Source organism: Leptopilina heterotoma, unplaced genomic scaffold (genome assembly GCF_015476425.1).
Source record: "Leptopilina heterotoma isolate Lh14 unplaced genomic scaffold, ASM1547642v1 Lhet_54, whole genome shotgun sequence".
NCBI classification, from domain to species: domain Eukaryota; kingdom Metazoa; phylum Arthropoda; class Insecta; order Hymenoptera; family Figitidae; genus Leptopilina; species Leptopilina heterotoma.
In genome coordinates this window covers 2,126,827-2,150,991 of record NW_025111118.1, presented here as the reverse complement: position 1 = coordinate 2,150,991, position 24,165 = coordinate 2,126,827, and the positions used below count along the sequence as shown (strand labels likewise).

At 24.6% G+C, this 24,165-nt stretch overlaps 2 protein-coding genes and 2 long non-coding RNA genes across 7 annotated transcripts in view; 2 read left to right on the top strand and 2 right to left on the bottom strand.

The window, feature by feature from the left end:
* LOC122508549 (CYFIP-related Rac1 interactor B) overlaps positions 1–1,892 on the bottom strand; it is a 41,338-nt gene extending 39,446 nt beyond the window's left edge. Inside the window, exons 1-2 of one of the 2 annotated variants that reach the window (XM_043621971.1) lie at positions 1,818–1,892; positions 1,282–1,494 (exon numbers count right to left, since the gene is read on the bottom strand). The gene's annotated coding sequence lies outside the window, so the exon portion shown is untranslated. Of the gene's footprint in view, positions 1–1,281; positions 1,797–1,817 lie in introns of those variants that run through there. The other variant, XM_043621970.1, reaches the window with a different exon arrangement.
* Positions 1,893–6,494: 4,602 nt separating this feature from the next.
* On the bottom strand, positions 6,495–18,543 carry LOC122508548. The gene is made up of 3 exons (XR_006302239.1): positions 18,438–18,543; positions 7,675–8,256; positions 6,495–7,248 (listed from the first exon to the last, which is right to left on the bottom strand). It is a non-coding gene; the product is annotated as an uncharacterized LOC122508548 (long non-coding RNA).
* LOC122508545 (venom metalloproteinase 3-like) lies at positions 10,833–15,089 on the top strand. Of its 3 annotated transcripts, none has more exons than XM_043621968.1 (15): positions 10,833–10,996; positions 11,239–11,323; positions 11,386–11,446; positions 11,669–11,883; positions 12,212–12,301; positions 12,386–12,569; positions 12,667–12,751; positions 12,859–12,988; positions 13,178–13,329; positions 13,629–13,678; positions 13,852–13,966; positions 14,066–14,206; positions 14,300–14,426; positions 14,804–14,914; positions 14,984–15,089. In XM_043621968.1, exons 2-15 carry the CDS (start codon positions 11,267–11,269, stop codon positions 15,053–15,055), a joined length of 1,590 nt encoding a protein of 529 aa, XP_043477903.1. In that variant the 5' UTR covers positions 10,833–10,996; positions 11,239–11,266; the 3' UTR covers positions 15,056–15,089. The 3 variants fall into 3 exon arrangements, with proteins under 3 accessions (XP_043477903.1, XP_043477902.1, XP_043477904.1); XM_043621967.1 differs by having other exon boundaries at positions 14,051–14,206; XM_043621969.1 differs by lacking the exon at positions 11,239–11,323 and having other exon boundaries at positions 14,051–14,206.
* LOC122508546 lies at positions 18,440–21,565 on the top strand. Its single transcript, XR_006302238.1, has 4 exons — positions 18,440–18,585; positions 18,814–19,032; positions 20,091–20,233; positions 20,351–21,565. It is a non-coding gene; the product is annotated as an uncharacterized LOC122508546 (long non-coding RNA).
* The last annotated feature ends 2,600 nt before the right edge of the window (positions 21,566–24,165 follow it).

The following is a 24,165-nucleotide window of genomic DNA, read 5'->3' as shown; positions in this document are numbered from 1 at the left end:
AAAAGTTATAAATACCATTAATTAATTTGTTAAGTAAATAAAATTTCAATAATTTGAATCAAAAATAGAAAAATTATCAAAAATCTGTGAGATAAATAAAATAAAATTAATTAAATTAATATTAATAAAATAAAATAAAATCGACAAACTGTAAAAACTTGGGAATAAATTTTTAGAAAAAAAAACTTAAGTAGCAATTAACATTAAGTAAAATTAATTTCTGTTAATTATTTACTTTATATTTTATTTTGTTAAGAACTTGATTTTTTTTTCTTATTATTTCGTTCTTATTTTTTATTCTTTATCAAAACTGACAAATCAACGGGAAGGAATTTCGTGTCTTATAATCGACACCTGCGCGCAAGAAATGATTCAATTTAAGAAAGACAATTAAATTAATGTTATAAATAATAAATCGAAATAAATAAAATAAATGGTAATATTAATTATCTAGAAATGTTAAATTAATTTAATTAAATTACAAAATTATTTGTATAATTACGAAAATATTAATAATGTAGATATTATTATTAATAATAATAAAAAATAATAATAATAATAAAAAATAATAATAATAATAATAATAATAATATATTAATAATTATATTTTAATAATAATATTTTAATAATTATATTTACAAGTAAATAAATAATAATGTAATATAATATAATATATTTATTATATAGTGCACTAGAGACTCAATTATCAAAACATACAAGACAGATGGTGGATGTCTCAATAATTGAGGTTCTAGTGTACTGTATATTTTACAAGCACTGCACTAAAAAAAATTATGTTTGAATCAAATATTCTATTTTATTGTATAAACCATATTTTTAAGTCATATAAATTTTGGGAAAATTTGTAAACATTTTTCTATATTTATAACATTGGTAAATATTTGTGAACATTTTTAAACATTTGTAAACATTGGTAAATATTTGTAAACACTTTTAAACATTTGTAAACATTGGTAAATATTTGTAAACACTTTTAAACATTTGCAAACATTGGTAAACATTGGTAAACATTTGTAAACATTTGCAAACATTGGTAAACATTTGTAAACCTTGGTAAATATTTGTAAACATTTGTAAACCTTGGTAAATATTTGTAAACATTTGTAAAAGTTTGAAAATTTGTTCATTCTTTTCCTGAGAAGAAAAAGCATTTTTTATTTGTTCTTCAGCGGAAAAATCTTATTGTACACCATACGCATTATTTATAATATAAGATTTTAATGCTGAATGAATGGAATACTGAAAGTAAAGTTTATTTACCTTTTCAAGAAACTGAACGGCCCGTGACATGACTCAACATCAAATTGACTTCAAGGATGAGGCAAAACAAGGTTAATTGCACACTGTAGAATTCAAAAGATCTTTTGCACTATTGTCCTCTCCACACCATTTATATTCAAACTTCCGGTCCAATTTAGCAAAACATATCCAATGTGTCGTGAAAACTTTCTAATTACCCAGAAAAGCTCTCCTCTATATTATGAATCACAGAAAAAAAAAAGATTTACAAACTTAATTATTAAAATTCTTTTTCTTTTTTTTCTAAGAAAATTTTTTCATTTATATTTGAATAATATTTGCAAGATTCACTTCTATTCTCCACGTGTGATAACGTTATCAATAATGTATGCTTCTACCCGACAATATTTACTGATTGTACATTGTTGAACTTTAACGTTTACTCGGTATTTTGCTTTTAATTTATTGATATACTTCAAATATGGAAAATTCAATTTTATTGAAAAAATATTTTAAATATTTTCTTGAATTTTCGTAAAAGTAAAAAATTTTTTTACTTTTGAGTTAGTTATTGTTTTTATAAAGTGGAAAAATTGAGAAAATATTTCATGAAACAAGCTGCACGGCAGCTGACGTTTAACTGTCAAAGCATGGTGTAGGTTTCATGTAGGAAACTCTCGCGAGCCCCCAACTCTTCAGTCAGCTGATCGCCCCTCTGCTACATATATTACCGTATGTGAGGAGGGTCACCCCTCGAGGTATACATACTGGCAGACAAGATTTCTGTTTCACCACTATATACAATATATGATCTCGACACAAGCTTGAAAACTTGCTTTTTCACACGATTCCACCCTTTCGTCTGTCAGACTTTATTCATCTATATATGCTTTCTGCAAAGCTTGACATTTAGTATTTTTTAATTAAAAAAAAAAAGAAAGAAAAATTTCAGAGAATAAATTTTAAATTAATGAGATATATAGATTTTTTTTTAAATTAATGAGTTGTAATGCATTTCTTTTTTTATACTTTAATTCGAGCGCTAAAGCGCGCGGCTAACTTTTTAGAATAAAATTAGCATATTTAAAAATAATAGAATTTAAAAATTTAATATTCAAATTTTTTTTTGAAAACACTAGAAAAATTAAATTATGGAAAAATTACAAATAATTGCAGATATTCAATTATTTTCAAGAGTGATAAAATTCTTCTCATAAAATTCAATTATCTTTCAAATTTAAAAAAAAATTCTGGTCAAAATCCCAATTATCTTTATAAATATAACAAAATTCTTCCCCAAAGTTCAATTATTTTCAGATCAATTTCAAATTCCCAAAAATAGTAGGGGAATGTAGTCAAGGTTGGCCTACTGTCTAGGTAGGCCACTCGCGTTTTTTTGTCAAGTTCACTAGCGCCACCTACGCGCATTTTTGTCGAAGCTTGTCTTAGTGAAACCTAACTTTTTGTTCAATTACATTTTCGGAAAATCGAAAATTGTGTTTTCTGTGACGTCGGTACAAAAAAAGCTCAAAAAAAGTTTTGTGCATAATGTGAAAAACCATTAATAAAAGATAAAAAACAAATTGAATCGTCAAGGCAAGTATGCAGAAAATTTGTGGGACTCATGGTTGAAAGGAAAACAAAGTAAAAAATCGAATCCCGAAACGTATTTCTTTTTGTTTACAACAATTCGGTAATGTTACTTACTGTCAAGGTCGGCCACTATGTGTTTAAAATGCGCAAAGTTGAGGACGAGCTACTTCATTTGCAAAAACTGCAATTCTGTATAACTCATAATATAATTGATCATCTTATTAATATTTTTATTTAATTTTATTAATATTTTAGTGCAAAACTTTTTTTTATTTATATTTATTTTTTTATATTGTTTATTGTTATTATTTTGTTATTTCATTAAGTTACAAACTGTAAACAATAAAGAATCAATTTTCCGTAACTCCAAACATGTTATTTTATTTTTTAACGATTAATGCCCTTTGAATTTTAAACATGGCCGACCTTGACTGTAATGGCTAACCTGGACTACAAATTTTTTTTTTTTTAAATCTTTATAACTTTTTCATTTTTAAACCTGTCAATTTACTTTGTACAGAAAAAATGTTCCTATTAAACAGGACTTTCCAACCATATACTTCAATTGTCCAAATTCATTTTTAAAAAAAAGTTATAAACAAAAGTCAAAAAGGTGGCCGACCTAGACTATGTTCCCCTACCCAAACAATTTAATTATTTTCATAAATAATAAAAATTTCCCAGGAATTCAATTATTTGCAAATTTTTTTATAAATTCCTTTGCAATAATTCAATTATTTTTATAAACAATAAAAATTATTTTAATGAATTCAATTATTTTCATAAAAAATAATTAAAAATTGTAGAAAATAATAATTGATTTGAAATGATGAAAATAATTTTGAAAAAGTTACTGTAATAATATATTCAATGATTTTATCACTCGGTCATTTTTAATTATTTATTTATTTATTTATTTATTCAATCTTACACGGGTTCAAACGAATTATTATAAGTTATTAAATTTAAAAAGATTTGAATTAGAATGTTTAGAAAAATTTTAATTCCTACGGAAAAATAATATTTAAATATTTATTTAAAAAAAAGTTATAGATGTTTTCGAATAATTTTACAATTAAATATGTTCGTAAATAAATGTAACAGAACATTTTTTTTTAGTAAAATTTTTTCCTTTATTTTCTAAAAATTTAAAAAAGTTTCAATTTCATTTTCAATTAAAATTTGTAATTGAAAAATAGAATAGAATATGTAATGTTTCTTTTCCAAAAGAATTGAATTTTGTCAGCTGCTTCTTTGGATTAAAGATATCAATTAAAGAAAAAATTTCATAATTTCAAAACATTTAAGAATTAATTTTTTCTTAAAGAAAAAAAACATCTATTACAATGTAAAATAAATTGTTCAATTCAAACAAATTTTATCTTCAATTTAAAAAATTATTTTAAAAAAGGATTTCTTTGTTTCAAACAAATCTGTTTTTTTGGGTGTAAAATTAGTGCTAAAGAAAAAGTTCTCGTTGATTTCATGAAATCATTTACTTTTACTTGTTTCTTCAATAAAAAATTGATTTTTCTTATTTAAAGAAAATTTATTCGATTAAAAAAAAAATGTTTTTGATACAAAAACGATTTAATAGTTTCAAAGAATTATTTCCCTTTATAAATTAAAGAAATTATCTTTGATTCTATATGAATGATAGAATTTTTTTGATTTAAATAACAATTTTCTTGGTTTAAAAAAAATTGTTTAAATCATCTAATATTTGTTAAAATCATAAAAAATTTGTTTAAATCAAAGAAATTTTCTTTGAATTAAAAATTTTTTTTTAAATTAAAGAATTATTTATTTAATTCTTTTTTTTCATTTCTATATATCAAAAACAAAATTTCTGTGACATAAAGAATAAATTTCTTTAGTTCAAACAAAAAATTTGTTTCAATTAAAAAAAAACATTTTCAAATGAGTCAAAAACCCCCTTTTTGTTTAAAAGAAACATCAATTTTGAATGCAACAAAAAGGAGTCTAAGAAAATGATTTCTTTGAATTAACAAAAAATTTTTTTCTGGATGTATTGTGAAATTAAGAATTAATTCTTAATTTCAGAATACATGTTTTTGTGTAACGTTATCACACGTGGAGAATTTAAGTGAATCTTATGAATATTATTCATTATGAAAATTTATAATCTTAGAATAAAATTTTGAAAATAAATCCACGATTTTCTTTTCAAATATAGTTTGGAAGACATTTTTAAAACAAAATATTGAAGCAATAAATTTTTTATCCTATTAATAAACTAAAAGTTAATTTTTACCTGCAAGGAGAAAAAGAATTCATTAATTTAACATTAAGATTGTTAATATAGAACTAATTTTATTTTCTTGTCCCAATAATTCAAACAATTTTCTTTTCTATATGTATGAATTAGAATTTTCAATTTTACCTTACATTATTTTCTGAAACTGAAACAAAAAAAAGATTCTATTGAAAAATTATTTTTCTATGGGTCTTAATTGCTATCTGCATAAGACAAATAAATAATTTTAAAAATTAATAAATAAATAAGTAAGTAAATAAGTCAATAAATAAGTACAAAAATAAATAAATAGATACATAAACAAATAAATAAGTAAGTAAATAAGTGAATAAATAAGTAAATAAATAAGTACAAAAATAAATAAATAGATAAAAAAACAAATAAATAAGTAAGTAAATAAGTAAATAAATAAGTAAAAAAATAAATAAATAGGTAAATAAACAAATAAATAAGTAAATATATTAGTAAATAAATTTAAAAGTAAATAAACAAATGAATAAATAGAAACAATTAGAAGAAAAGTTATTCAAATTGATACTCAACTTTTTAGGCACTCTTTTAGATTGTAATCATAAAACTATAAAATATTTAATCACTGGAAAAAAAATTAACTTTCGACTGCAATTTTAAAAAAACTACGCGCAGATTTGTTTGCAGCGTACAAAAAAATTATAAAGAAAATATTTGCAAAATATTTAAAAATAATAATATTGCAAAAAGCATGATTGCAAACGAAAAGAAACGAACCATGAAAACAATTTTTTTTACACTGTTATTAATATTTATAAACACTTTTTTCACATTATATAAAAAAAACAAAAAAGACATTGAAACATGGAAACATTAATGAAACGTGATTTAAAAAGTGATAAATTCGCGCAAGTTCGTTTGCAGCGAATAAAAATTCTTTTGTGGAAAAATTCTTCTCGCCGGTAATAAAGGAAGCAAAAGAAATACAATTTTAGAAAGAAAACATACACGCGAGAGTTTGTTTGTTCGGGTTTGAAAGTCTTTTTTTTCCAGAGAAATTAATAAAAAAGACGAAATATAAACGCAATTTAAAAAATAAAAACCGGACGACTTCTATATAACAAATTGTTATTTTTCTTTGGAAAAAAAATGATAACAAACAAAAATTAAAAGAGCTGCAAAAGTAATTACAAAAAATGATTAAAAATTCGCGCAAGTTTTTTTTTGCAGCGTTTTCCATCGTAAAAATTTGTTTGTACAGGAAAGTCACAACAATGACTTGTTGGAAAAAATAATTATCTAGAAAAAATTCTAAATAAAGAAATATAATAAGTCTCTGGGAATATAACTTTTCGGGTATTCCAATTTTCTAAGCAATAAGATGATGATTTTACTGGAAAATAAGAAAGCAAACGAAAACACAATACAAAAACATTTTTTTTTGTATTGTGTATTTTTCACTTCTTTGACAAGTTTGCAAAAAAATATTCTATGCTACCGTTTGTAGAATAAGATATTTTTTGCCAAAAACTGCAAAGGTGAAATAAAAATAATAGGAAAAAACATAGCGACACTAAGGCATGGAATAAAATAATTTAACATTGTTTTGTCGCTCTACCTACTGCACTATTTAATAATAACTTCTTAATTACTTAATTTGTAATTAACTTAATTTGATTATAAAAGTTCGCCTTTTATTCTCATACGCAGCAAAAAAAGAAATACCTACAACTATTCTGAAAACACTCCTAATAACCAGATTCTTCTAAATTATAACGTTTTTCAAGATTCTCTCACATACCGTCCAGATACAAATTCTTAAGGGTCATAGCAAAATCATATGCGAACCTAAAGCATATAAAAAGGGTTTTTAAAAATCTTTAGACTTCATAAGTTTCCGGACGCATCCGAACACCTGAGTTCCAAACCTTCGAAACTCAAAATGAAAAAATCCAAACACTTTTTGAATTTGTGAATTGTTGAAAAATGAGTAAATTAGTGTCGCTATGTAAATGTAAAAAAAATCGACTTGCAGTTCGTTGACTCCCTCGATGAAGAGCTCTGGCAGCATCACCACTTTTTCACGGCCAATCCGTAGTCTCTGCAGGGGGTCACTTTTTCCACGTTCCTCCTTCCTGTCTATCAGTCTGAAACATGAGGGAAAAATTATTTATCAACAAGAGAGTTCCCTAATTATTTTTACATTTTTCCAAGAGTAAAAATAATTCAGATATTTACACGAAAATAAAAATTCAGTGAATTTAACAGAATATGTTCTGTTCTAGCTGAAGATATTCTGGAAACTGTAAAATATGGTCAATAATACAGGATAATGTTCAGAAGTTGTAGATTAAATAATATACTTAACAGTTTTTCTAAATTTTTAACGGTATTAACTACCAAATTTTACAGAACTCCATAAAATTAAAGAAAATGTATTTTACGATTTGATACATTTAAATAAGAATTGAAAGTGATTGAAAGTAAAAATGTTTCTTCAAAATCGTCTTTCACACAAATTATTAATTCTGAAAAATCATAAAATTATTAATTATACAAAAGAAAAATCTCACCTTTGACTTCATTCTTCCATGCCCGACCTCCATCCTAGAGAATCCCTCGAATATCCATTTCAAAACACACAATTTGAAAAAAAATTCGCGAACACTCCCGAAATCACAATTAAATACCAATTATCAAACGAACGCGATTATAAGAAAATTCGAACGCACCCGAAACTTTTCATGAATATTATAATTTATGCGTACACTTAAAACTGGAATTTAACAAAAGAAAAATATTAATAAACACCCTATAAACGATCGCGGTTTTAGAAAATTTGCGAAAACTCCCGAAGCTAATAATTTTTAGAATTATTTTAACAGTTTTTTTTTTGTGAAAATTGCAACAGTTGCAAATTTTTTGAACATGTTGCTTTTCCGAAATTAGGTATTCACAATGATGTAATGTTTAGTGTTAATAGAAGGATTCGCAGATTGAAACTGTGCACAAAATGTATTTTCTATTGTATTCTGAATTTCAATTTTCACGAGTTATGACCTGTTAATCGACTCCTTTGTTTGCAAACCGAATGTAAACACATTGCCTGGAGAATTGACCTGAGATCCCGGAGAATCATTGTTTTGTTCCGCTTCCTGGAAAATTACAGACAAAACATATTATTAGCTCGTTTAAATTTAGGTGGATTAATAGTTTTTAGTTTGTAACAAGTATTTTTAAATAAGAATAATAAATATGGTGTAATTTATTTTTCCCCATAACAATTTTTTAACAATTTAATCAAAGCATTCATTAAAAATTAACAAACAAATTTTAATTCATATTTTTAATTATAGTAATTTTTATTAATCTGTTAATTTTATTAATTTATTAATTTTTATTATTATTATTATTTTTACTAATTATTGGTGGGATGTTGCTAAACAACATCCTGAAGAAAAAAAGGTTATTTCATTTCACTTTAACTTTTAAGTCGTAGCAGCCACAATCGACCTTAGCAGAAGATCAAAATTTGGGGAAAAATAAGTTTATATTCAAATTCTTTAATTCTAATAAATTTAATGGGCTGAAATTTATCTACATTGTTGCTGGAATGTTGTCAAACAACATCCAGACGAACGGAAATATTTGGTTTATTTTATTTTAACTTTTAAGTTGTAGCAGTCACAGCTGATGTTAGCAGAAGATCAAAATTTGGGGAAAAATAAGTTTAAATCCAAATTTTTTTTAATTCTAGTAATTTTTATGGGCTGGTAATCATCTGAGTTGTTGCTAGGATGTTGCTAAACAACATTCTAATGAAAAAAAATTTAATTCACAATTAATAAAAAGTAACCACAGCCGATAATCAGCAGAAGATGAAAAATTAGTTTTGAGCGAACTTTATCTTTTGTTTACTAACAATTTTTAGTCATAAAATTTTTTACTGGTCCCAAACTATTGCTAGAACAATTCCAATTAATATCTGGGTCATAAAAATAAATTTAATTCACAATTCATAAAAAGTAACCACAGCCGATAATCAGCAGAAGATAAAAAATTAGTTTTGAGCGAACTTTATCTTTTGTTTACTAACAATTTTTAGTCATAAAATTTTTTACTGGTCCCAAACTATTGCTAGAACAATTCCAATTAATATCTGGGTCATAAAAATAAATTTAATTCACAATTCGTAAAAAGTAACCACAGCCGATAATCAGCAGAAGATGAAAAATTATTTTTGAGCGAACTTTATCTTCAGTTTACTAACAATTTTTAGTCGTACAATTTTTTACTGGTCCTAAGATATTGCTAGAACAATTCCAATTAATATCTGGGTCATAAAAGTTAATTTAATTCCCAATTCATAAAAAGTAACCACAGCCGATAATAAGCAGAAGATGAAAAATTATTTTTGAGCGAACTTTATCTTCAGTTTACTAACAATTTTTAGTCATAAAATTTTTACTGGTCCTAACTTATCACTAGAACAATTCCAATTAATATCTGGGTCATAAAAAAAAGTTTAATTCAAAATTCATAAAAAGTAACATATAAAAGTAATTTCTGTTTCAGCAGAAGATGAAAAATTATTTTTGAGCGAACTTTATCTTCAGTTTACTAACAATTTTTTTTAGTCATAAAATTTTTAACTGGTGCCAAACTATTGCTAGAACAATTCCAATTAATATCTGGGTCATAAAAAAAAGTTTAATTCACAATTCATAAAAAGTAACATATAAAAGTAATTTCTGTTTCAGCAGAAGATGAAAAATTATTTTTGAGCGAACTTTATCTTCAGTTTACTAACAATTTTTAGTCAGGGTTTGTGTTAACCATGACCTAATAAGTTTTTTCAATATGCAAAAGTTAAAAACGATTTTAACAAAAAGAAAATGTTAAATATAATTTTATTAATTAAAATTTAATTCTTCTTAAACTTTTCATCTTTTTTTTTTATTATTTTATTTTTTCTTTTTAATATTATTATCTTAATTGTTGACGAGAAAATTATAATAAAAGTCAAGAGAGCTTATCTTTTCTTCCTTTCACGAGGAAGTGAATTCACTCAACATGATCTTATTTCGGGAACTTTGATATTTGCATAGTAAACACAATATAAATTCACCTTGAATGAAAAGAAAGCAACATTTTTAAAAGTGGTTTTTTCCTTTTCTTTTCAGAGACATTATTTTGCATATTTTTTTTATTGCATGCAATTACACAGTCTGCACGTAGAGCAGAACAAAAAATTAGATCAACTACGATTTATTAACTACAAAATTAGGTAAATGTGTCACAAGATGTCAACAATAATAAATTACTTTGCTATCACATTTTTGAAATCTAGATAAGACTCATTCCTTTAAAAATCGAAATGTATCGAAAAATGTGTGCAGTTGCGCAAATTTTCTCCATTTCATTCAAAGTCAGAAATTTTTTTACAAAAATATTTTTTTTCACATAAGAAATAAATTAGAAAATTGTGATTCATTGCCGGAATTTGTATACATTTTTATAAACTTTACGTAAAAAAAATCATTCGTTTCCTTATGAAAATAAATTGATAAACTGATAAAATATTCAATTATTTTCACACATAGTTCAGAAACATTCAAATTTGATTTAAAATTATAATTATTTCCCGTCAGTGAAAAGTATTTTTATTATTATTCTTTGGAAAAATTTGAATATCAAAAAAAGGAAATAAAACAAATTCTTTACGCGAAAATTTTTTTTCTTTTCAAAAAATTCTAACCTTGAGGAAACAATGTGTACAATGTTAATGAACTTTTAATTACGTGAGAGGGAAAATTCTTAAATGTGCATAAGAATTTATGCAAATTTTCTTTTACCGATTTTAATTTCACGATATATAACAACTGAACATACAAGGTATATCAAGTTTGCTAATCTCATTGATATTGAATTATTATTATTTATCAGATATAATTTTTTGCTTCCTGGTTAATTTATGTGTAACGGAAGGTGTTTTAAGAGAAATTTTCAGTGCAAATTCACATTTCAAGTTTTTTGCATTATTATTGCAGAGTATATAAGATGAGAAATTACTTTCATATCCTTTTTTTTATTTGTTCTTGAAATTTAATGTAATTTTTGTAATTTAATTTTATTAGATAGAATTTGTGCAACTTTATCAGAAAAATGGTTTCGGTTATTTTATTGTTTATCACATTTATTGCAACAATTAGGACCCAACAGGTAAGGTAATATTGTAACGGGATTTTTTTGTTTTTAAAAATAAAAGAAAAAGTTTCTTTCAGTTTCATCAACACATGTCCGATGTGGAATTGAAAGATATTTTCCAAATTAGTCACACTTCAGGTAATTAAATAATTTTTTAATATAATTATTATCACTATCACTATCAGTATCACTATCTCTATCACAATTTTTATTATTTTTTTTTTTATTATTATTTTTATTATTGTTTTTTTATTACTTTTATTATTTTCATTACTATTATTTTTGTCTTTATTTTTATATTAAATATTATTATTAATAAAAATAATGTAATATTACACTGATCACAATTATTATTTCTAGAAATTCCACATTATGAACTTGTTTCTGTAAGGCATAAAATTAATAAAAGTGCAGATCAAATAATTGAAGCTCAAATATCAAGTCAAAAGAAAACACTCTTTTTGAATCCAACCGAAGGGGTTTTGGCGGGAAAAAATACGAAAATTTGGCTGGGTAAAACAAAAAAAATCGAAGAGGAATCAATAACTGATCTGAAATTCAAATTAATTACAAATGCAAGTACAGCGAATTTTCATTTTTTGATATTGATTTGAAAATAATTGAACTTTGGGGAAGAATTTTGTTATTTATAAAGATAATTGATGGGATAATTGGTAAAGTAATAAAATAATAAAATAACACGAAATAAAATAATATAAAATAGAATAATATGGAATAAAATAATAGGCTAATAAAAAAATATAATAAAATAATAATTTAGTAATTAAATAACAATAAATAATAATAGTCGACGATAAGTATTGTTAATAATAAGAATATATTAACATTTATTAATAATTAATAATTTTTCTCAAGTAAACGGTTTTCTTTTTTAATAATTAGGTAATGGAAGATGTTGGGGAATTTTTTCACGACCTAAATAATGGAGCAGCTTTAAGAATGAGAAGAGATGCAAATGGTCATACACTATGGGTATATTTTAAGTTTTATCAGTAAAAAAAAATTTTAAATATTCAAATTTTGTTTTAAAATTATTAATTGAATGAAACTACTCAGGATGGAACTTTTGGTCCAGAACACATGATACGTTCCCTGCCTGAACGTCATCGAAAAAATTGTACCCTCGTTCCATGTAATTTTAAATTATTCGAGAAGGACAAAGATGATTTTTTAACCACCTATCATCACATTATTTATAAAATAGACGATATTTTGGGCGAAAATAATGAGACACAGTATTGTAAGTTTTGAAAATTAATCAAATAAATATAAAAATAAAAAAAGCAAAAATTTGTTTTCAACAAATAATTTTGAATTAATATTATCTTTAAAATTAGATACCCTACCAATGGAAATTTATTCTGGACCAGCAGAAGTTGTATATCCTGAAATACTGGTTGTAGTCGACGAAGGACTTTTTAGGTAAATGATAAATTTTCGAACTTTACAATAAAATTATTATTTAATTTTCTAACAATATTTCTATATTTTAATTCCTTACTATTTATTTACAACACTAATTTCATTAGTAAATTCGATGGAAATGTTAAGAATGCAGTCAGCTACCTTCTAACATTCTGGAATGCAGTGGATTTGCGGTACAGAAATCTCAACAGTCCGAAAGTGCGATTAAATATTGCAGGAATTGTTTTAATGGAGGTAATAAAGACTAAAAAATTTGAAAAAAAAGAAGTTGAAATTATTCTACCAGTTATTGCAATATTAAAGATTAAAATTTACATTTTTTTTTTGCTATATTCATTTCTTAATTATTTTTAAACTCTATTTTTATGAATATATTTATTTGTTATTTTATGAATATTTATTATCTTTATTTTTAAATCAAAGGGACCTCTTGAATATTCGAATGGTTATCTAGAGGAAAATGGAAATAAAAGTTACTTATTGAACCTACTTTTGCCACAAACTGGCTTCTATTTTATTCATAGATGGGCCGCAGTTAATGAAGCATACTTCGACATGGTCGTTCTTACCACTGGGTAATTAATTACTTTAATAAAAATTTACTAACGTCAAATTATATCTTTTTGCTTCAATAAAAATTTACAAACTACGTTACACTTAGAAAAAATTTGATTTTCTAAAAAAATTTTATTTATTATAAGTTATTTTTGTAAAAAAAAAAATGCTGATAGGGAAGGTTAAAAATTAGTCCAAAATAGCGAAGTAGGTAGTAGTTTGTAAACTAGTAAATTTTTATTAAAGTAATTAATAAAGGAATTATTTTGCCAGACAAATTTTTTCCAGTATTAACAGAATGAAAATTTTTCTTTTACAGACATCGACTTTTGAATCAGATTCAAAATAATGTTACAAGAAAAGATGAAGGTGAGCTAGCTGGCTCGAGAGTACAGGAGAAGCGGTCCCCCACCACGCGGGCGCTTCCCCCTCCCTTTTGACTCCCATCCAACGCATGGTGGGGAGCGCTTCTCTCTGACTGACTCAACCAGATCTAATTTATTATCTAATCGACTCTAATTCTAGCGTTAATTTATTCCCAGGTGGAGCATACTTTCAAGGAGCGTGCAATTTTACCTACTCTATTGCTGTGGGAGTTTTTCGTGACAATGGAGGTTTTCAAGGATTAACTTCCGGTTCTCATGAAGTTGGCCATCTGTATGTATTGCAATAAAATTCTTCTACTAAAAAGAATTTAATAAAATAAAATTTAAAAAAATAAAACCTAATTTCAATGTAAAGTAATTTTTTTTCTAGATTAGGTGCACCACATGACATTGATTATACGGATGATGATTGTAAATGGGATTTAGGATACATGATGAGCTATGTAAATGGATCGGAGAGGAGAGTTAGACTGAATCGTTGCAATCAACGACAAATGCGAGATTTTCTAAAGTAATTTTTATCAAAAACAAAAAAAAAACCAAACAAAAAGTAATTCCACGAAAGGAAATTTTTTAAATGTAAATATTTTCTTTTTTCTTGCAGTTCGGATAAAGCACTCTGCCTTCGGAATCCACCCTTCACGGACGAACCAATAGAAAAAATTTTGCCAGGCAAATTAATGACACTAGACGAACAGTGCATGAAAAAAACAGGACATTCATCTTGTGATGTAAATACTACTTTGTTTACTTTTCATACATTCAGTCATTTATTTTCAAAATCTAGATAAATAATAATTAAAAATAAGTCTAGATAAATTCTACATTATTAATTGACTATTAAATATTAATTTGTAATTTAAAAAAAAATAATTGTGCAAACTACCAAATACTTACTAAAATTCATTTAGAAATTCTGTCGACTTTGTAAAATTCAATGAAACTTTTTTGACATGGGTAACTAAGTATTAAAACACTTTTTAATGTCTAAAGAAAAATGCTTAGAAAAAAAATTATAAAGGCTTCTAGATACATTAGAATCAGTAATAAATAGTGATCTAACTTTTACTAAATAAAATTTAATGAAAGTGACATTAACTCCTTTTAGTATGGCGAAAAACATTGTGTTCAATTGCACTGCAAAGAAATTAAAGACAATAAGGAGATTTGTTCTGCTTTTGAACCGGCAGCAGAGGGATCGACATGTGGAAATAAAAAGGTAAACCTAAATTTTAAGTAATTAAATTTTTTCCATTTTATATAAAATATTTTTCTTTTTAACTTTCAGTATTGTTTGAATGCAGAGTGCGTTGACGAATCAGCAGAAAATGTTCCTAATTTATTTACCTATCTTGAATAGAACCAGGAGAATAATTTATTTCATCGAAAGTCACAATGTTGTTGTAGCTAGTGAATAAATTTTAATTTTTGTAATTATCTTTGGTTCTTAGAAATTAAGTGAGACAAAAAACGAATCAAAAGTGTTGCCTCGCAAAACTTTTTTTTTGTTTTGTCTCACTTAATTTCTGATTCGTTTTTGTCTTAATTTTATATCCTAAGAAAATCAGTGTTATAGTCAAATATATTCTTTTCTGAATGTTGATTTTAATTCCAAAGTTAAATCTTAAAAATTCAGATAAAAAATTTGTTCTTCTTTCAATAATAAAACAAATCTCTAGGGAGTTTTTTACAGATACCTAATTTCGAATTTGACATTCAAAATTAAAATTCGGGGACAGTGACAATTTTCCAGCGAATTCAACATTAAATATTTATTATCATTGTCACGTTTGTGAGTGACGATTGCGGATAATTACAATACATATAATTCGTATATATCGAGTAACCTTCATCTGACAAAAGATTGTTTAGAATTAATTCTATGGTTAGCTACAAATAATTGAATCTATATATTATATTCCTCCTGCCGCTATTCAATCTTTGTACACACATTGTAAAGAATAAGCCAGCATTGCAACCTTAAACAGAGAATGACTGTTCGAGTCCAAATCTGGCTTTGATCGATGGACTCACTCATTATGCAGCGAATGTGATATTGTGATAATGTCAATTGCCGTTCATTTCGCGTTTGCTTAACTATTTTCAACACTCACCATAATCAATCAGAACAGATGGCTCAGCATAAAAATATTGACTTTTTCAATTCAAAAGAGTTTAATTATTAGAAAAAAATGTCATTTACTCTCGGCAATACTAAAAAGAACACGATTCTTTATTATTTTTTAAAAGAATTATAATTTTAATTATAATTGCGACTATAATCCCACAGAAAAAACAAAGTCTGAAACCGATTACATCTTAAAACCAAAATGATTGAAAAATAGCCTATTTTTAGGCTGAAAACTATAGATTAAGTCAATTTTATGACTTAAAATAATACTCTCAAGGCTAAGGCTTAGTTAAAAATGTTTCTAATGTAAATGGTTTTAGTCAAAAAGAGACTGAAAGTAAGATTTATTTTTTACAGTTCTTTGAATAAAATAATATTTATTTGAGTCAATTAAATGGTATTCGAATCAATAATTTCAGTATTTGAAGCAAGTACACCATTTAATTGACTCCAATAAATATTATTTAATTCAATTTAAATATTTTTTTGATAATAGTCAAGGAATCGGTTATCTAAATCAAATAAATTTGTTTTTCACTGTAGATTATGATTTTAAGTACTAAAATGAAATTAATCTAGTTTTCAGCTTAAAAGTAGTCTACTCTTCGTCTATTTTAGTAAAAAAAACAGACTACAAAATAAATCTTACATTTAGTTTGCAATTTTGGCAAAAAATAATTTAAATTCAAGCATCAAAGACATTTATTCAGTGGCATTAAAAATTTGTCTCTCTAATATAAATAATAAATAATAATTCGTCTAAATAATAAATATAAATAGAGAATAAACTGTAAAGAGAATATCAAAAGAACAGTATACTATTTTTAACATGAGCTTTTTTTCAGAAATAAATGATTTTTTTTAGTTTTTAATTATAATAATTTGCAGACATATTTTAATATGTCTGTCAATATGAGTTATTATATCGAGTACGTGCATGCGGGGATCAATTTACATTATGTGCTGTACTAATTTGATTCTTGTTGCGACCCTTATCAGGTTTGACGCAGATAGAACGTTATATGCTTAAATTCAATTATAAATTTATCTTCACACTTTTTCTTCATTAACTTTTTTTAACATTCTCAGCAAAAATGAAAAAAGTAGTTTTGTAATTATAATAATTATTTGTAATTAATTAATTCTAGTATACACTATTTTTCATTTCAAAAAAGTAGAAAATAACACTTAACAAAAATTTGTTTGATTCAAATAACCGATTGCTTGTCTATTATTAAATAAATATTTACTTGAATAAAAAAAAAAATTTACTTGAATCTAATAAATATTTACTTGAATCAAATAAATATTTACTTTAATTAAATAAATATTTACTTAAATCAAATAAATATATAATTTAATTAAATAAATATTTATTTGAATCGAATAAATATTTACTTGAATCTAATAAATATTTACTTGAATCAAATAAATTTTATTTAAGTCAAATATATTGTATTTTTACCAATAATTTCAGTATTTGAAGAAAATAATATAATATAATTGACTCAAATAAAAATTATTTTATTCAAATAAATATTTAATTTACAATAGTCAAGTAATCGGTTATTTGAATCAAATAAATTTTTCTTTCAGTGTAGTGAATTACATTTTACATTGAGTTTAATTTAATTTAAATAATAAAAAATTATAAAGAAGTAAAAGTTATAAATAAATATAATGAATAAATAAACATAGCAAAGAACCAAATATAACAATTAAACAAACATAAAAAATATTCAAAATATAAAAATAAACAAACATAAAAATATGAAAAATATAAAAATAAACAAACATAAAAAATATGAAAAATATAATAAATAAACAAAGCTAATTAATTATCATTTACTATTTAAATCTAATTTTTGAATATTTAATTACTGCGTTTAATTTTTAATTTAAAAAATCAAAAACCAATCAATCATTAATTTTCAAAATAATTTAATAAACTTTTAAAAAAATTTTTAATTTAATTACAACTTTTTATTTAAGAATTATTCAAAAATTATAATTAGTAGTTAATAATTAGCATTTTAATTCTTCGCGCTGTTTAGCTTCACGCACAATTGTGCGCAGCTTGAATTAAACTCGACACCAAAGTTCATTTCTCCCGCTATAATTTTCTTTTTAATCTCACAATACACTTTATACTATTTCATTACTTTATTGATTTCAATTAAAAATTTATTTTTCAAAAATATATTCTTATTGTTTTATCAAATATTATTTTCTCTTTCAAAACAATTTCTCGAAAAAAATAAAATTTGAGCTCTGTTGTACTCCACTTCGCCAGGAAATGTAATCAATGCTACCAAAAATTTCTCAAAACAAGTATTTTCATATTTTTCTTTCAAATAATATCTTTTTTTTGGCATAATTTCCAATTTTATTTTCTACTACACGTTCAATTTACTTTTTGAGTTTAAAAATCTATTTGTAATTTTAAAATATATGAAATATATAATCAAAATATGCTTTTTGTAGTTAGGGATTTTATTTTTAGAGAATCTTTTAGTGAGTAAATATTTCCCCAAAAATTCGACCTCGAAAGAGGAGAGAGAAAGTATGGGAGAAGGCAGAGAGAGAGAAAGAGATAGATGACTGTACTCACGCATATTTTCTGCGTCGCTTCCGTTTTGCTTCTCCTCCTTCGTTTCCCAACTGCCTGGCGGCGTGTAGTCGGCCATTATTCATCGTCCGAGTCCAGCAGTTGAAGTGTCGCTCTCGTTGGAAAACTGAAAATTAAACATCAAAAATTCGTAAGTAATAATAAATAGAAGTATATTTTTTAAAATTATTCCTCTTTCTTCAAAGTAATTGAAACTTAATTTGCTTGGCTTTTTTTAAATATAAAATTCAACCTTTGAATTAAAAAGAAACGTGCTCTCGTTAGGTTATAGAATCATCAATTTATGTTAGCATTTTGTTCTTTTCTTTCAATTCGAAAATGAATTTTGTTAATAAATATTTGTTTTTTTTTTGTTTAGAATGAAGAAAACAGTATTGAAAAATACATTTTCGACGTTTGTACATCGAAAGCGTCGAATTTTGTACATCGTATAAATTTTGAGATGAACCAAGCTTCAAGTACAAACGAGATTGCAGTCTCTCAAAATGGTTTCTTTTTCATGGGAGCATTGATGCTGAAAATGCTGTTGAATGAAAAGTATTGCAACAGACGAGAGGAAAATATAAATGGCATAAAGGTGAGTCAGCATTTTTTTTCTAACAAATATTTCTCATTTTTTAAATTTAAATATTAATTCTCTTATCTAATCCAAAATGCAACTTGTTTTTCGATAGTAGAGTATATTTTAAACATTTTTAGTCGCAAAGAATTGTGTTTGATAAATTATAATATAACTGATATGATATTAAAAAAAAGACGCCTCACTAATTTCACTCAGAAGGAAGTTTGTTTGAAACAACCAAACTTTGGTTCAATCATGTAAATTAATGCATTGCTATACAGTTAACCAAACATTTGTTAAGTTTTACTAAAAATTTTCTTCGACTAACAAAATTCTTCTTTCGAATTCAAAGTTAATTAATATTAATTTATTTATTAGTAAAATACAAATTTAATTAAATAAACTAAATTTAATAAAATTAACTAAAATATTTAAAAAGCAACGCAGCAGCAGATTGTGGCTTTTGTTCAATAAAAATTTAATTAAACTTTAATACATTTTAAATATACTAAATAATATAATTGAGGGGCTGGATGCTATAATGTGTTACGCGCCATTCACTTAACATGGCGCGTAACACATTATAACATCCAATCCCTCAATTATTTGAATCAAATAAACATTTACTTAGATTAAACAAACTTTATTAACAATAACCTAAAAATAAATATTATACAAAAAATAGAGTAATTCAAACAAATTTTTTCTGAGTCTTAAATAATATTTATTTTATTTTTCAGTTAAAAATAATTCTTAAAGCATTAAATGACTAATTTTTAACTGAAAAGTAAAATAAATATTTATTTTTTAGTGTGCTTAGCATTTAAAACTATAAAAATAGTACAATAATCAATTTGATTGTGAATTTCGAAAAGGAGTCATCTATGAAAACCGTAAGAGTCATTTTCACTCTCTACTGTTAGGTGAAAAAGACCCTTATGGTTTTCAGAGTTGGACCTTTATTGAAATTCACGATTAAATTAATTAAATAAAAATTTTTATTTTGTACTGACATTTACTACTATTTAAAATATTAAATTAAAAAAAATATAACGAATCATTTAAAAATTCAGGTATATTTCAACTTGACCAGCCTTTGGAAGTAGCAGAAGAAATATTGCCAACTGCCTACCTGAAGAATATTTTACGAAAAGCTGTTACAATAGACTCACAATACCTTTATAACCTTGGAAAGGATTGAAAATAATTTATTCAGGTAAGAGACATGTTTGAAGAGAATAGAAGGGGAGAGAAAACCCCAACGAGATATGAATTTACAGAATAATAATTTTTCTCAGATTTATAACCACTAATACTTTTTCTATTATTTTAGGCAAATTCTGCTTAATCGTTTGAAGAACCAACAAATGAAATAATTACCATCCACTCTCCTGCTCAACTGAGAAGAATTCTAAAGAAATCCTAATCTCTTCGTTCAAAGTAATCTTCTAGGTGAGATAAGCAAGTTCTTGTATTATTTTTCAACAGAATTTTAAATTCAAAATTTTACTGTCAACTATACTTTAAAACTCAACAATTTTTACAAAATATTTCAATTTTTTACTTAGATAATTAAAACATTAAAAACTACGATTTTAAGAAATATAATTTTGCGAATAAAATGCAACCATAAGGATTAAAAAATCATACAATCTAAAAAAAACTAAGTACTAAAAACTAATTATACTCATCGTTAGTAACATTTGGATGAAGACTAAACTTCATGAAGAGGGTCCCTATGTTGGTAGAACAAACATAGACCAAAATGACTTAAAGTCATTATTGAAGATAATTTGCAAAAAAAAAATTATTACAAACGGAAATTAAAAGAGCTTACTTTGAATATATCAAAAAAAGGATTCTCATTTATTACTTTCACTTAATAATTTTTATCTTCACAAAATTAGACCTACTGGCATCATTGACTCTAGTAGATTATTTATCAGTAAATTCAAAGATGCTAGTTTTCATAAAATTTAAAAATTAATAATCAAATTCTAGATGTAATTTGTAAAAAAAATGTTACAAACGGAATTTTAAAAATGTTATTTTGCAACAATTGTTAGAAAATCATTTTTCCTGTATACTTTCAATTTCTAAGTTTTAACTTTTAACTTTTTTAACTGTTGAAAAACTTTTGCAAAAACAATTTGCAAACAAAAATTATTACAAACGGAAATTAAAGAGACAAATGGTGAATATAATTTTAAAATATCATTCTTCCAGTGCTTTACTTAATTTTTAACTGCTGGAAGAATTATAATAAAAATTTAAAGTGAATTTAATTTTCAAAGAAACAATGATTGCTAACGGAAGTTAAAAGAAAATAAATAAATTAAAATTTAAAGAATCATTTTTTCTCAATTATTTCACTTAATAATTTTTATTATTAATTACTCTTATTAATGTGACACTTTCATGATTCTCTCACATATCACCCAGATACAAATTGAAATAGTCTAAATATAAAAGCCGATAGAATTCATTGTTTCTATTCTTGTCTCTCTATGGAGCAAATTGCTACATAAATATGTATCTCTACAAAATATGGGCGCCAGATACCTTTAAATTTACTTTTTTGAATTAATTTTTTCATTACAAATAATTAACTCTAACAACCCTTCATATTTTAATTTAATGGTTATTTTTAATAAATAACTTTTCCTCAGACTTGTCTGAACATAATTCGATTGTGTAAATTACAAAATTCTTTTTTTTGTCAATTATTCTTAATTATAATTCATAAATAATTCCTTAACTTTATATAATTATAACTAACTTTTTCTTTGAACAAGGATCGATCGTATTATTTATAAAATTTATTTTTATTTATACAATAGTTACAATAAATTATATTATCAGATAATCAAAATTAAAATGTCATAAAGATTTAATTTAATTTGGACTACTAGAAGAACCTTCATATCACATTTCATTGTAAATAATTTAAAATAAAAAAATACACTCTTTAAATTTTCTTCTTTCAAAAATGAATTCGATCGTATATTTTTATTAACTCTAACTTGCCATTTGTTTTAATTTATATGCTAAATGTTCAAAAGAAATTTTTGTTATTTCTATTATTCATTAGTGATTGACTCCTTTCAACGTTGAATTTATTCATCATCTAGTATGGAAAACTTTTTACCACATATTTTTCATGCATTATTACTTTATTAACTTCACTTATTAACTTCATCCAACGTCATGTTTATTCATCATTAAATATAATACTTTTTTTAATTATTAATATTAAATAAATTTCTCACTACTTCATCCAATGTTACATTTAACTATTCCTTTCTTCCTAGTAATTAGTGAAATTCATATGTAAATAATTAAATTTAAATTAACTATTGATATTTTAAATTTAATTGTTTCTCCTAGCGTTGCATTTATTCATCATCAATTACATTGTTTATTTTAATGTTTTTCTTTAAATAAATATTGTAAGGAATATTTTGTAAAAACAAATTGTTTGTGTAAAATATCTTCGACGCATGGAATGTTATAAAATTTGTTTAATTTGTAAAATAAACCGATTTTTTACGAATATTTTCTGTATAAGTAATTATTACCCAAAGCCTTTAAAATTATTTTTTTAACAATAAACGAAAATAAAAAAAGTCGGCTTAAAAAATAAGATTTTAGTTGGTATTTTTTCTGCTTACCGACGGACAATTAGTATCTGCTCTGTTTAACCATCAAATTTGCCGGTAAATCTAATTGTAGAAGAACGAATATGAAGTTCGTATAATTTCTTATAGATGGAAGCTACTACTTCAGTGGAATAAAATTTCAAATACTTAATAACTTTCCCCATATAAGAAAAGTTCGTAAATTAGTTGTTACGAGAAAGATAATTATAATAATACTATTATAATTTAATAGGAAATTTCTAAAAACAAAATATTTAAAAAAATCAACCACTATTAATGTATGCATACATGAAAATTTCATGACAAGACATGTAGAACATTTTTATATCAAAACGGCCACTTATTCAATTAGATTCACTTTCACATAACTCCTGTATTCATTTAAGATCTATAATTTACAAGATTGGAGCTTTCAGAAAACTAGTTTGCGATAGCTACTACTCCTTTTTTTTAGATTAAAAAAAGACATCATTCACGTGACATACACACATATTTAATGTCTAAATTAAATGCCGTATTAGATTTTTTGTCACTAAAAAGTATTCTACATAATGACAGTATTTCAAACACACTTTTATTCATTTAACAGAAATCTAAAGGTTCATTCATTGGAAAATATCGAGACACGTGTAAATTCAATTTTCTTTTAAGCATAAATCAAATAATAGACAAATCATAAATAGTGAATGAGTCAATTAATCTTAACGGGCAATAACATTGTACTAAAATGTTTTATACATCAAAAACTGTTTTATTAGGTTCGAAAATCAAACATTTACAGTTTGAACAAGTTTTCTTTTGTATAAAACACATTTTAGTTGGACAAAAGTATTATTTTAGTTAAAACCTATTTTAGTTGGACAAAAAATAGTTTTTTTTAGTTCTAACACCGTTTGCTTCATACAAATATGTTTTTACTAGTTCTATCCACTTTTAGGTAGTTCCGAACATGTTCAAAATGATTAGAAACGTTTTTGATAACTTAAAGTAAAAGTTTACATTAGAGCACATTTTTTTTAGTCTAAAAATATGTTACTTAATAGTTGCAAAAGTTTATTCTACCTTAGGACATGGTTTAACAATAGTTCAAGTAGATTTCATGTATTTTCCACTATGTTCTGCACCTAAATTAAAAGATTTCGTTTAAAATCCATAAGTCAAGCAATAAGATTTTTGCGATAAAACATATTATTTATATCTAAAATGTGGTTTACTTTAATTTAACACGTTTTGAGGTATATGTTTAAAACATGTTTTAAATAGTCCATACCGGTTTCAAAGTTGTATTTGGCTTTCTTATAAAAATTCTACCTTCTATTTGAAATAAACCGAGAACGAATCTGGGAATGATTAATGAATCAAAGCCACTTTTTTTTGGGAACAGTTGTGTTGTTGAAGAGTTAAGAGGCTTCAAGTACCGAAAAAAAGTCTTGAAAATTGCAAAGTGCAGAGGAAAAGAAAAAGCAGTGTTACAAATCATATGGGTAAG